The 14578-nt window shown below is 34.1% G+C and overlaps 2 protein-coding genes across 3 annotated transcripts; one reads left to right on the top strand and one right to left on the bottom strand.

The window, feature by feature from the left end:
* Window positions 1-2780: 2780 nt before the first annotated feature.
* On the top strand, window positions 2781-8339 carry LOC105136378 (uncharacterized). 2 transcript variants are annotated; one of them, XM_011041699.1, is made up of 14 exons: window positions 2781-3223; window positions 3547-3629; window positions 3834-3963; window positions 4077-4150; window positions 5068-5154; window positions 5235-5359; window positions 5465-5525; window positions 5748-5801; window positions 5884-5961; window positions 6504-6609; window positions 6730-6875; window positions 7094-7197; window positions 7893-8053; window positions 8143-8339. In XM_011041699.1, exons 1-13 carry the CDS (start codon window positions 3010-3012, stop codon window positions 8017-8019), a joined length of 1389 nt encoding a protein of 462 aa, XP_011040001.1. In that variant the 5' UTR covers window positions 2781-3009; the 3' UTR covers window positions 8020-8053; window positions 8143-8339. The 2 variants fall into 2 exon arrangements, with proteins under 2 accessions (XP_011040001.1, XP_011039993.1); XM_011041691.1 differs by having other exon boundaries at window positions 7893-8339.
* A 244-nt stretch (window positions 8340-8583) lies between these two features.
* LOC105136395 (uncharacterized) lies at window positions 8584-10415 on the bottom strand. The gene is made up of 2 exons (XM_011041709.1): window positions 9362-10415; window positions 8584-9099 (listed from the first exon to the last, which is right to left on the bottom strand). Exons 1-2 carry the CDS (start codon window positions 10149-10151, stop codon window positions 9011-9013), a joined length of 879 nt encoding a protein of 292 aa, XP_011040011.1. The 5' UTR covers window positions 10152-10415; the 3' UTR covers window positions 8584-9010.
* Between the last annotated feature and the right edge of the window lie 4163 nt (window positions 10416-14578).

Here is a 14578-nt window from a genome sequence, read left to right on the forward strand (position 1 = left end):
GAAGTTAAAACTCGAAACACATTAAATAACCCTGTCTAATTTACCGTCTCAGCTATCCAATTCTTTTTTACCTCCTCCTCGCCAAATTAAAAATTAATTTCCGGAAACAACCAACTTTTAATTGCTTGCTCCCTCGACACTTTACCCTCCTCCCAGAGATGTACCTGACTCAAGTTCAACGTTGTAGCTTTTATTTTAATCCTCACGGTGGCGAATTATTATGCGTTTCTGATATCTCGTTTATCTTATATAGAAGAATAATACTCGAAAATAATTACCATCATGCTGGCTGTATTTCATTAAAAGAAATAAAAATAAAAAAACTTTTAGGTTAATGGGCCTTTGAGTGGTGGGTTTTAATTATTCTGGGCTGTCTTTTACGGCTAATGGGCTGTAGGTTAAGTTAATTGAGCCTTAGACTTTTAGGTTATGGTCTCTTCTTTTCTTTTCTTTTTCTCCACGAAAAAGTTAGAGAAACAAAAAAAAAAAATCTAAAGCGTGATTTTTTTTATTGGGATATTAAAAGATAAAATAAAGTGAAATAAACAAAATTAAAATAAATTATAATTAAGCTATGTGACTTGGCCATGTATATTTTGAATTGGGCTTCAGTTCATATAATACTTTTTATTCAGGCCTTTCTGCTCATGTCCATTTACCTGTGACCAGATAAATAACTTTTTATGGAAAAAAATACATTCCTCGTCAGTAATCTAATCAGCTTGGGCGACCAGATAACTTGTTGTATGCTAAGAAACAACTACCCATGGACAACATTTTTAATCCTTTTCTTTTTGCATTTATTATTATTTTTCTTATCAATTTTCTCAACATCACACTCATTTTCCTTTTTAGCCCATTATCCTTGTTAATTTTCTCAACGTTACCCTTCCCTTCTTTCTTTGACCCATCCTTCTCCTCATTCTAATTTCTTGCACTCTCTTTAAAATTCACTTTTTTCTCTCTCCAGAAATGTTTTCATATTTAGTTGAATAAAAGCACTTTACCTCGTCTCCTTGCCTTTAAGTATTTTGATTCATTATGTGAAGATCAATACATTCACCTCAATATATGAATTACGAACCAAACTCATTGCTCTTGCAACAGTATTTATATGTAGAATTATGGTCGCCCATCTCACTATGATAAATAAAGGTAACTGCTGAGATTTCTAGCCATAATTAAAGGAGGCCTCCCTCCTATTATATGGGCCAACTTTTAAAAACATGGTTTGGGAAGGTAAATTATTCGATTTCTAACCAACTAATAATAATAATAATAGATGTTTGAAACATCACCCATCAATGAAGAGCAAAAGTCTTGGATGGCAAACAATTTCTCTGTCTGAACATCTTTTGTTTTTTGGTGTTTTGATGGGAAGGTATTGGTTCTAGTTTTTTTTTTCATGAGAAATCAAACATGTATGGAAAAGTTAATTGATTAAATTTTAAATTTATTTTTTAAAAAATTATCAATTTAAATTTTACAAACTTTAAGTTCATTGAAAATTTATATAATTATTAAGTTTAGAACTTATAAAATTAGTTGAGATATACACAAGCTAACCTATCTAAACATCCACATTAATCTAAAAAAAAAATATTCATGCATTAAACTCAAATTTATAGCATCCATAAAAAAAATCTTAATTCTAGAGTAATATTTATGAACAAAATTGTTCTATACTTATGAAGAAAAATATATTAGATTTAAAACTGAATTAGCATTTATAAAATAAAAAATAGGATTAGTATTCTCTAATAACAGGAAAAGTTCAATAAAATTTATATGCCAATTTATATTAGTGTTAGAAAATAATATCAATTATATCTTGGGATCTTACCTAACAGATTAAGCTTTTAGGTGAGATGATTATTTAACATGATATCAGAGCATCGATGATCAAGCGGTCACGAGTTCGAATCTCACCATCTTCATTTATTTGATAAAAATTAAGCATAATGTAATATAGGTCTGTACAAGTTTGAAGTTTAAAGAGCTTTCACTTAAAGGGTGTGTTAAATAATAATATAAATCATGGTTCTTTGACAATTAGAATGTTCAGGATATAAAAAAAAAAAGTAATTTCATGAAAGGCAACAAGGTAATAATTGGTATGGTGATATAAGTTATTTTTTAAAATATTTTTTATTTGAAAATATATTAAAAATATTTTTTAATTTTTAAAATTTATTTTTGACATAAATACATTAAAATAATCCAAAAAAAATTTAAAAAACATATTTTTTTAAAAACACTACTTAATTACAATGTCAAATATCTTTTTAAATGAAATTTAAATATAAAAAATATCCTATCCAAACTTAACTAAATGAAAAGGTTAACAGGAGTCGAATTTTTTATTTTATTTTATACGGTGATTCGCATGATATGCCGTTAAAAATAATATTAGTTTTTGAGCTTGTGCTTTTTAAAGCAAGAGTATTTTTAAAATAAAGAATGATGTTGGGATCCTGAAATAGAATAAAAGAAAAAATTATAAAAAATTAGTCATAATAAATATATATTATATATTAGGTTTTGTTAATTTTGCCTTGTAAGATTGACAGAACCAGAAGTTTTTTTTTTAAAAAAAAAAAAAAACCCGAGAAGAAAGGAAAGGAAAGAATAAATTTTGTGACGATAACAGCCACGCGAGCTTTGAACTTTGACGTCCACGTGAAAAAGAAAAACAATTAATAAAAAGAAAGATAAAAAAACGACAATGGTCTCCCGTGCCAAACAGCATAATTATTGACTTGCGCTTAAAATCGTTAATTTTGAAACAGTGAGTGAGAGCGAGTGGCAACTCAGCAAAAGGAAGGTTCATTGCCTCGTTACAAAAAGATACCGGATTTCATCTTCAGTAACTCACTATATAGAAAATTCAAATGCTACACGACATTTAAACAACTTTAGCCAAGTGTAGGCAAAATTGTGTGTGTGTGTGTGTGTGTGTGAGAGTGAGTGTGTGTGTAGCTAGATAACAGAATCAAAGAGAGAGAAAGGATGCACCAGGTGCAAGTGATGTCCCTGTTCTTGTTTACTTTAATTGGGAATGTTTTGAGTGGATCTAACCATGTTTTTCAAGATTTGAAAGATAGGGAAGGAGTCCTTTCCTTCCTTGAGTACCATGCGGCTATCTCACCTTCTTCCTCTGTTACTGATAAACCTCTCATGGTCGGCCTCACTCTTATTCAGGGAGCTGATTCCAGTGGCGCTGGTCCTTCCTTTCTCTCCTTAATTCTTGTGTCCATTGTTGGAATTGGATGCTCTTGTTATCAAATACTACTGTGAAAATGATTGACTGGGCTGTCTTTCTTATTTTTTCTCATTTCTTTTCAAGAATGAATTTCTTTGCTTGGCATACAGTTGATTGCTTTAACGATGTGATAGTTCTTAAATAGAGTCTGTGATATTGTGTAATCTTACTGCATTTATATCTTCAAAGAGGAGGAGATTATCTTACAGATTGAAAATGAGGCCATTCTTGTTTTATCTGAAGTTAACTGCTCGATGTTTTACTGTTACGTTTTCTTGTACCAGTCTGTTTGGATGGAACACTGCCCGGTTACCACTTGGATCGTGGGTCTGGAACGGGAAAAGATAGCTGGCTCGTTCAGTTAGAGGTATGTGAAACAATATTTCAGAATTGGCTTCGTTAGATTCCATTCAACAATAGCAGCAGCCTTGTCTTTTAAGTTTGGAATCTTCAAGAGCAAGCCAATTGTCATTTTTTGCATAGGAATATTAGTCTTTCTGTCTCTTCTTTTTTATGCTTTGTTATAGCTGATAAATGTGAATCACTTTTCGGTGTCTCTGGCTTGATGCAGGGAGGAGGGTGGTGCAATACCATTAGAAATTGTGTTTACCGCAAAACTACTCGTCGTGGTTCATCAAATTTTTTTGAAAAGCAATTACCTTTCACTGGAATATTAAGTGATAAAGCAGAAGAAAATCCAGGTTTCTTCCTAACCTAGGAAACTCCATACTCTGACTATTTCAATAGGAGTTTGGCTTATTGTTTGTAAGGGTGATCCATTGTTTGTAAAAGTGATGGTTTCTTATGCATACAGATTTCTTTAACTGGAACAGAGTTAAGTTACGTTATTGTGATGGCGCATCTTTTAGCGGGGACAGTCAGAATGAGGTTGGTGGGAATGTATGCTCCTTGTACTTTATTTCTCGAATAACTGTTACAGATAGAATATAAGGGCTTGCCTAAATTGCTCTAATCGGCTTCTTGCTGCATGGCATGCTGAAGATAATTGTTTTGGTTAAATGATTTAATTGAAGAGGTACTGTCCTCGGATATATCAGCAGCTGTGCTTTGAGCGCATTTTATAACTTCAATGCTGACATACTGAAGCAGCATGTCTTGTATTATAGTGATCCTTAGCATAGGCTGTTTCTTCATATTTTTTGTTTTAGCATTCTATAAGGTTCTTGTAGCATTGCATTTGCCAAATGTTACATGTAATCCGCAGGAGTGTCAGGAATTTTGGTGCTTGACGGGGTTCATCTAGAAACTCTGCTGGCTGATTATTTGTTTTCCTGTGGACCCAAATAGATATATCAATTTGATTCAGTGGCCTGAAATTTTACAGATGTCAAAGAATGACAGTATCAAACAGAGGAATACGAAAAACCAAACTTGGTTCTTCTGTTTTGAAACTGGGGACAATAAATGTTTTTGTTGGTATGGAGGAATTGCTTCCCTTTTCGTCTTGTTTCCTTTATGCTAGCTATGGAAAGATTTATTAGAGAATATAATGTAAAGAAGATTATGGTGCAATTAAAGTTAACCAAGAAATCAAATAAGACCATCAAAAGATTATAGTATAAGTGGAGATTAAGGAGATTAGATTGTGTATGATTGTAATATGGTTTGATTTGCTGTCTTAGTCTTTTGTATTCACTAAATAAATATAACCATATGTAACAATCCAATATTATCAATCAATACAATTCTCTCTTATTTTATTTTTATTCAAGGTAGTTTGGTTTAAAGTTTATTTTCCCTTCTAAAATTTGAAATTGCATTGACTCTTTGAGTTGCTTTTTCAGGCTTCACAGCTTTATTTTCGAGGACAGCGTATCTGGTCAGCTGCAATGGAATATTTAATGGCTGAAGGAATGCAAAATGCCACTCAGGTATTTAATTTGTTATGTCTTTTCTGAACATTATACTGTTCTTTCAGTTCCATTCAATTTAGTCCACAAATGTATTTTAGGCTCTTCTCTCTGGATGCTCTGCTGGGGGCTTGGCATCCATAATTCATTGTGATGAATTCAGGGAATTATTTCCACAGTCTACAAAAGTGAAATGCTTAAGTGATGCTGGAATGTTTCTCAATGCGTAAGAAGCTTTTCTTAATTCTTTTTGATGGCTTCTATCAGTGCATGACCTTCAATTGAAATATATGTCATTGATGATTTTTTTTTTTTTATGGAACTCATGCAGAATGGATATATCAGGTGGGCACACCCTGCAAAACTTTTATAGTGGTGTAGTGAGCTTACAGGTATATCTTTAAACAATTTCCATGCTGGTGAAAGCAATTTTTTAAGTAGAATCATTTTGTGTGATCCTTATAGAATCTGAATGCTTTGATATGATAGCTATTAATATGCTGGTTCACCTTTTTCTTCGCTGCGTTAAATTGTAGGTATTATCTCTCCATTGAATACATTTCTTCTTGGTACTTGGTCATTGATTGACCATGTGTATATGGATGAAATTGTAGGAAGTGCAAAAGAGTCTGCCAAGTACTTGTATTGACCACCTAGATCCAACTTCGGTAATCTTCTGGCTTGATTATTGAGTAGTTGCACCAGTACATTTTAATGTCAGAGATTTTATGATTCTCGCCCTCTCCTCAGTGCTTCTTTCCCCAGAATTTGGTTGCTGCTGTAAGGACTCCTCTATTTCTTCTCAATTCAGCCTATGATGTATGGCAGGTAATCATTTTATCTTCAAATTTTCTTTCTAATAGCTAACAAGGAAAGGATTATGCACTATGTAACAATTATACTTTCTCAAACAGCTATCATGCCGTTAAACAGTAGGTCTTTTGCTACATTCGAAAAAAGATGTTGTAATTAGTTTTTTTACCCTGAGGGTAGAGGCTTGGTGAAAAATGTTTCATGTTGCCAAAACCTACCAGTTTGAGTTTAGTTCAAATAAAAATTTTCCCTGTTCAACCCCTCTTTGTTGCAACTTGAGCCGAAGGCCAGGAGCCATCAGCAGATGTGACTGACACATGATTTCTAAGGCAAGTAGAAGAGTCCTCGGTTTAAAAATTGAGATAGTACTAAAACCAAGAAAACCGAAGAGAAGAAAAGAATGAACAGCAGAGCAAACATTGGGATAAGGGCTAAAGAAATTGCATGTGAACACTAGTGAAACATCAAATCAACACTGCAGTTACATTTTATGGGCCAAGTCAATTCCTGAAAGTTGGATAGCTTGAGTAAAATTTCTTCTCTTTGTTTTTTGGCAGCTGCGATCCAGTTTAGCTCCACCAGCGGCTGATCCTCATGGTACGTGGAAAGAATGCAGACAAAATAATGCACAATGTAATTCATCTCAGATCAAATTTTTGCAAGGTAGAATTTGAAATAAACTTTCTTTTGCTTGGTTGTTTAACCCCTGCATCAATATTCAGTTTGACTTGGAACTCATGATTCATATATATAGTGGTCTGTCCTTTCTCTGTTATAAAACAGACTTCAGGAATCAAATGCTGGATGCCATAAAAGTCTTTTCATCATCCAATCAAAATGGTTTGTTCATAAATTCTTGTTTTGCTCATTGCCAATCTGAGAGACAAGATACATGGTTCGCTGATGATTCTCCACGTATAGGGAACAAGGTATGGTGATAAATTTCTTAGACAGAGGCTTTATAGTAAATGTAGAATAGATATTCACATGTGATCTGTTTGTCCCTTGTTCTTTTCATAGAACAGACAGATTACAATGAAATTATTTCGCATTTATAGTGTGATCCGATGAACACACAAAGGATGCCTTGCATGCGTGCATGTATGGAACTTAAAAACTTGCACTAATTAAATTTCACTCTATGCAGAGGATTGCACAATCTGTTGGAGACTGGTATTTTGATCGAGAAGATGTTAAAGCTGTTGACTGTCCATATCCCTGTGACAACACATGCCATAATCTAGTTTTCAAGTGAGTGATAACTTATCCATCGGTTCCTCATGGCTTCATCTTTATTCATTTCCCTGATTGACACATGTAGAACTTGGAACATTTGTTTGTGGTGATGATTAAGACATCACTTGGCGGGGTGAATGCAGTGAATAGCATCACTCTTCCTTAATGTGTATGGACATGTGATCTCTCTGTTGTATTTTACTGTCCCAGTAGAACATAAAAGTTCACCGGGCATCAAGTTGAAATGAATATTCGAGATAATATAGAAAACCCAATGTCATGGTTCAGCCATCATGCCTCATGCTTCTGCTGTCATTTCCTCCTGCTCAGCAATCATAAACCATGAATTTCAGAAAATTCAATTCAATCACAGATTTTAAATTCTGTTCACTATATAACGCTCTATTCTTTTGTCAGAATCATGAGTCTATGACACTGTTATGCTGAAAAATGGTGTGTGTGTGCTGGCTTTAGATCCCAAAATTGAATTTACATGGGTACAATGTTAATATTGCTGTTACCGAGGACATATGTTAAACTAATTTGTTCTGTCCCTGGTGTCACCATGTAAACCACGAGTGATATGCTTCGAGTCGTGTGAATGGTGATAGCTTGTATCATCGTCCGGTTTCTTTTCTTTCTGTATAATTCATGCACCATTTTGCTGAATTTCAACTGACGAAAACTAAAATCAGTATCTCCCTCTGCAGTGATGTTGTTTCAAACATAACGTTCTCCCAGTCTACAAGGTTAACTTCAACCCCATTAAATCTGCTCATCATCTTCTTGGTGTTATTATGTTCTATAATCTCTACGGGGTTTAAGTTTGTCCGGTGACATTTGTCTTCAAGTCCATATCGATAAAGACATGGTGTGTAGATCTGTTTGCTCACAGCCATATGAAACCATTGGCTCAAGGCACCATTTTTAACGGTCATTGCATTTCTTATGCTCTTGCAGCTGGTCCTGAGTTTCTTATTGCATTTCAAGCAGAAGATTTTACAAGAACTTAACATTAGTTCTAGGGGTTGTCAATTTTGATCTGTCTGCGTTTTATTTAAAATTGACTGTGTCATGGGTTCTGCGTAGATTATTTTCCATTTCTATTTGAACTCAGATTTTGCAAGCTTTTATATTTTCATGGGAAAGGTATAACATCCATAACATCATGAGCCCGGGTCTATGTACTCGGAAATATGCAAGGCACTCTACTGTCGAAGAAAATGAACAGGCGTTTATGTTTGTCAATGGGATACAGAGATGATTTCCACATAAGTACCCAATATTTCTGGGCGTTGGACCTAAAATGCTTGAGTTTTTTATAATTAGCTCGTGAGTACGTGCATTGGTGGTTTCTATCCTGAAAAGGAAAGGGATGTGCGCCCAGATTAAAAGTAGCTCTTCTTTTCTGGATACACAATGTAACATAATCTCAATCTAAATGCTGCAAGCACCCAAATCAATCAAATCTGACAACAAACAATTAGACAAACCGTATACAAAACCTTCAAAATCACACTACAAGTAATGAACTATGTTTTTCAAGTCTACTACCATCTTCTTGCTTCCAATCCCAGTGTGCACGTGATATTTACAACAGCGGGAAGCTGTACAAAAGCAAGTAAAGTAGTGGGCAAATAATGTTTTGACTCCAACTTCAATCCCAGGAACCCAACTAGAAATGAAAATGAAGGTAACCTTCACGAAAAGAGAGGCAAATTAAACTCTTATGTAGGAAAGAAAATGAAGAGGTAAGGTAAATTTTCTTCACCCCACAAAATAAAATGAAAACAAAAAAGTATAGATTAGAATCCGCAAACATCACTAGTCAGACGCCACCATGTCGAGATGCAGATGCAATTGCCACTGCCTGTGCCCATACCTTGAGCCTTGCCTTAACATCTCGCGGATCATCACCTGCATAACAAATTCCACACTCAATTAGACACAAAAGTTTTAACTTTGAGGCCATTACAAACAACACTGAAAATATAGTATGTGAAACTCAACAGCCGGCAATTCGTCCGAATTAGTGACAGTGCTGGTCATATTCAGAGCTCTTAATCATCCATCTCAAGTCTTGGTCCATAAATCATTTCAAAGATTCTATCTTTTGCAATGTGTAGGCATACCGTGCAGAGAGAAAGTCAAGAGACGTTATTGGTAAATGTATACTAACCAGGGCTAGAGATGCGCCAGTTGGCAATAGGAGAATTGCCACCACTGCTAGTATCAAGAGTAGATCCTGAAAGGGAGACACGACCAGGCATCTCTAGCATCCTCTCATGTTCCAATTCAAACCCAAGATCCCTACAAGCCTTCACTTCATCCAAGTCCATACACAACGACCTCCTCCCTCCTTTCGGCCTTGTTATCACTACCAACCCACCACCTTCACTCTCCCCGCTAAAACTATTACAATACCCATAATTGCTCACCCCCGTCATCTCCTCTTCTTTCTTTTTAAAACTCATGTTGTTATTGTCCATCCACCTTTCTCTTATGACCCTTCTTTTCCTCAAGTTCTTTCTCATCTTTTGTCTCGTACTACTCTTTTGAGCTTCATTTTCACTGGCATAATCTTTCGCTCCAATTAACTGTACTTGATTTATTAAGCCACCACGATTTCTCCTCCTAGGTGGTGTCGCTGGAAGTGAGTAGCATCCTGGTTCTTCATCAGAATCTGAAGAGAGGTCAAGTGTGTTTTTGTTATTGCCTTCTTTATGATCATCAGAGAGTTCCTCATCCGCATCAAAATTCTCTGCAGACAACCTTGAAAGAAACATCTTCATCCCATCACAATCTTGATAATCATCATCTTCATTCGTGTACATGGAACTTGTACAAATGGACAACCTAGACAGGTTATGAAGACTAGGAGGCTGACACCCATCATCCGTGTCATGATCATATGGATCATCTTCTTGAACTGAAGAAGAAAGCAAGGCCATGCTCTCATCTGAAGCCATTTGCCAACTGACAAGCCCTGATGATCACTAGCTTATCAAAAGTTTATCGGTGTGTCAGAAAAAGAACAAAAAAAAAAAGGAAAGCAAAGTGAAGTGAAGGAGATAAAGTGTTGCAGTTTTATCAAAGAAAAGGGAAAGAGAAGGAATACAAGAGAGGGCAGCACTCTGGCAGAAGAGGTTAAATAAATAAAATGATTGTGGCTTTCGGATTTCTGTGAATCATTCGTTTCTCATTTCATGATAAGGTGAAGCGTAAACACGTTTCCCGGACCAAACATTCATATTTATGCAATGTTGCTTGCTTGCCATCCCTAAAATGCCCTTTCCACTTGTCACTTTGTGCTTGGCTTTTCTTGCTTGAAAGTATTTGACTGGGAGGGATGTTTTAGTAATCAGGATTGTTCGTGAGACATTTTAAACGCTAACATTTGACTGGGAGGGATGTTTTAGGGATTGTTCGTGAGACATTTTAAACGCTAATCCGACACATCCGTGCTTCGGTAATAAGACGCTCCTGGGAGTTGGTTCAAACAGCATCTTATAAAAATTTGATTTTAGAACAAATAAATTATTTTAATGTTAAAAACAATTTTTGAAAAATAAAAAAAGTTGTACTTTTATAGATTTTAAATAAAAAACACCTTAAAACAACATTTACTCGTTGAATTGGAAATTAATTAAACTCGCTGGATTGGAAATTCACACGGCAAATTAAAGATAATTGACTCACAGAATCAGTGTAAATAGTGATTAGTGAGTGCCCCTGCCGCCACTAGTTTATTGACACGTGATCACAGATAATTAAGTCTGGGATTCGTTAACGTTAAAGGATCACGACTTGCTACAATATCAGAGCAAGTGTGGAGCAAGGGAAGGAACACGGACAGAGACCTGCCTGCACGATGTCCTGGAAATGACAGGTATTGATAAAGGCAATGCTCACGGGTCCATTTGACGCACCGAAATTCGGCTTGAAGGCTCCGATTTGCTGTGGTTGCTGCTAGCCATGGCGATGGAGGGATACTACTCGCTGCTGATAAAAAAAATGGAGGGCATTGTTCAACTTTCCCGCCACGGTTTGCCCCGTCGTTTTATCCTCTGGTTTTGAAGTGGAGTTGGGATCCAACAAAATGAGTAGAGGGTCTATGTAGCACTGTTTAGCGAGGGATCATAAAGGGCAGTCCAGTTAAGCCCCGAGCATGTGTGTCTCCAATTGGTTTCCCGAGTGGCAAATCTCACTCAAACTGGCTATCATCAAAAACATAATGATTGAGTTGAAATTGGATGTTTTTCAAAGGCTTCATAATCCTACTCCTTTTTAGCGTAAGCTTCCAATATTGTATAGTATGGTTACTCCTCCCCAGTGGCGCTACACAATTGCAACCTTGCTACTAGCGCGCCTTTACTTTTTCACTTTTTAGAGTATCTAGGTAGTGAGTTAAGATTTGACATTAATTATTCTCACTTAACCTTTAACCTTTTATGAAATAAGTAGTTTTTCAAAATATATTTTTATATTAAAATATTATTTTTTTTAATTTTTTTGAGTAGTTTTTATATTAAAATATTATTTTTTTAATTTTTTTAAATTCATTTTTAATATCAATATATAATAACAATATAGAAACATAAAAAAAAAATTAATTGGAAACAAGTAAAAAAACAAAATATTTTTAAAATACGAAAATAATAAGGCTTTGGAATATGAAAAACAAGTGCTCTTTACGAGATCAACTTTTTTTTTTTTTCATTCGATACTTTTTAATCACGTATCAACTTTTTTTTCATTCGATACTTTTTAATCACGTAAGCAAAGTGCTCTTAAAAGCACTTTCATTTCCGAAACTGCCCTCCTAGATATTTACAATATGAGGGGTAGTTCTGGTAGTGGACAAGGATGTTGGGTAAATTTGGCCACATTAGGCCCACGAGACTGCCTTACTTGATGACGATGATGTATATAACCGCGTTCAATAGGACAGCTGTCCGCGTCTTTAGCTCTTCTCAAAGCTCACAACCTCGACTCCTGCTGAGGACGAAGACATGGGAATGGTGGTGTGACAGCACCCAGGGCCCAATGGGGTCCATCCAACAACGGCCCTACATAAAGTCACCAGATAGTGATCGGGTATAGTGTATTTTTAATTCCTTTTATATTATCAAAATTAGAATTATAAAAAAAAGTTATTAAAAAATATTAATTTAACATTTAAAGCTTCTGACCATGCTAAATGGACACTTACACATGGCATCATCCCATCAAACCCAGGACATCTGTCATCCTTTGATGAGAGTGAGTAGTCCGCATGCTTTTCTTCCAGCAGGAGATGTTGATATTCCTCCGCAAAATCCTGTTTTTATAATTTCTTTAGCCACCCTCCTTTATCCACATGAATTATATAATTATAGATGATTACTAGGAAAGAGTGCTGCTTTGGACCAAAAATATTGGTACAACAAACACAGGAGCCTGGATTGCATTTGAAATTATGTTTTTCAAAATATTATTTTTTATTGTTTTAATTATTTTAATTTGATGTACCAAAAAAAATTTAAAATATAAAAAAATATAACATTTTGATATATTTTTAAATTAAAAATACTTTACAAAGTAATCAGTACCACACTTTTAAATATTTTCTTATAACTTATTTGTTATTATAGTAGCGGTTGTTTTTAAATTATTTTTTATTTTAAAACCGGTTGTTTTTTAATTATTTTTTATTTTAAAATATATTAAAATAATATTTTTTATTTTTAATATTATCATCTCAAAATAAATATAAAATTATCAAAAATAAATTAAATTAAAAATAATAGATTTTAAAGGGCACGGTAAACGCTGCCGCTCACCGACCGTTCATGTATTGACAAGTCGCTATTTTAAGCCAGCTCCGTTGATGGCAATTGTAATGGATGGTTGGCATGGGAAGAGGAGTGATTGGGATAATTACACGTATTTTTGTTCTTGATCATAATAAATATATCTGGAGAGGACAATCTCACGCACAAAACTTAGGAGTTGTGAGGATGATTTAGGCCGTCTAGGAGTTTGTGTGGCTATGATTGCATTCTGAGTGCTGGGACCCCATCATATATTGTTTTTTTGTTTTTTGGGAATGTAATAGTGTATGATTCTTTTTCTCAATAATGCAAGGGTGAAGAGTTGAAAATTATTAACTTTTTTCTTTTTAATTAGACATAATTAGGTGTGATAGAAACACATAATAAAGCAATTCGTACTCCTTCTTGCTGATATAATGTACAAAATTTAAATCAAAACGACAGAACTCAAAGACAATATTAGTTAATAATTTTGAATTCAGGTATATATTTTTTTAAGAATTTGAAATAATTAGGGTTTTATTTACTAATTTAGACTTATAAAATATATTTTTAAAAAATAAAATTTTCTCAAATTCAAAAAAAAAGAAGTTAATAACATATGTTTTTGGAAATAATAATATGATAGTTATTATCTCTCTAGAAAACTCATGAGGAGGTACACTGATATGATAAAAAGAATATGGTCAAAAGGGACTGCAATTAAATTGTAAAAAAATATACATCTAGACTGAGTCGTCAACGCTGTGACAGAAATAAATAAAAAGAATAACAAAACAAAAAATCCCATAGCTTCAGGAGTTGAGACTAAATAATTATAACAGTATATCAAGGTTTATTATGATTGGTCGAGGCATTCAATCAATTCTTCATTGGGTGTGGCACGTGAATAACATTGCTTTCATCTCAAACTTTTAGACGTTGATATATTAAATTTAAACATGTCTCCACGGACCTTCAGGCTATCATATTTAATTAATATACCAAGTTAATGTTAAACATTTATACTCAGGGCGGAGACAGGGGTTGGCAGGGGCTCCAGCTGCTAGAAATTAATAGTATTTATAATTTTAGCTTAAATAATAAAATAATTTAAATTTAAGCTCCTTTTAATTTTATTTTTTAATTCCACGCAGGATGTATTATCAAGAAAAAATAATAATAACGGTATACTCTGTAGATATATTTCACTGAACAATAAAATAACTTAAAGCCTGGAAAAATATGCCATCAAAATATTGTATTCAGCAATGAGATGGACCAACTCATTGTTAGAATTTGTTTTATAAATCATAGATAATGGCCCAAGATGTTAATGTTCATTGTTAGAATTGATTATTCGTCAGTTTTGATTTCAGAAATCAATATAAAAATGGGTGGAAAATGAAATGTTTCCAGATCTTTGGTTCATGTCCATGCACATAGCTTTTAAGTATACATTTCTTTGGTTGGTTAATTTTTGAAGCAAATGAATACTTTAAAAGTATAGTTGTTTGAATCTAAAAGGCTTGTTGATATCTCTAGTGCTTTTGAGTTTTATCAAGCATCGCAACTTTTCTGGTTTTAACACGCTATTCAGGTGA

The sequence above is a fragment of the Populus euphratica genome, unplaced genomic scaffold (assembly GCF_000495115.2).
Source record: "Populus euphratica unplaced genomic scaffold, PopEup_1.0 scaffold2.1, whole genome shotgun sequence".
In the NCBI taxonomy this organism is placed as follows: Eukaryota; Viridiplantae; Streptophyta; class Magnoliopsida; order Malpighiales; family Salicaceae; genus Populus; species Populus euphratica.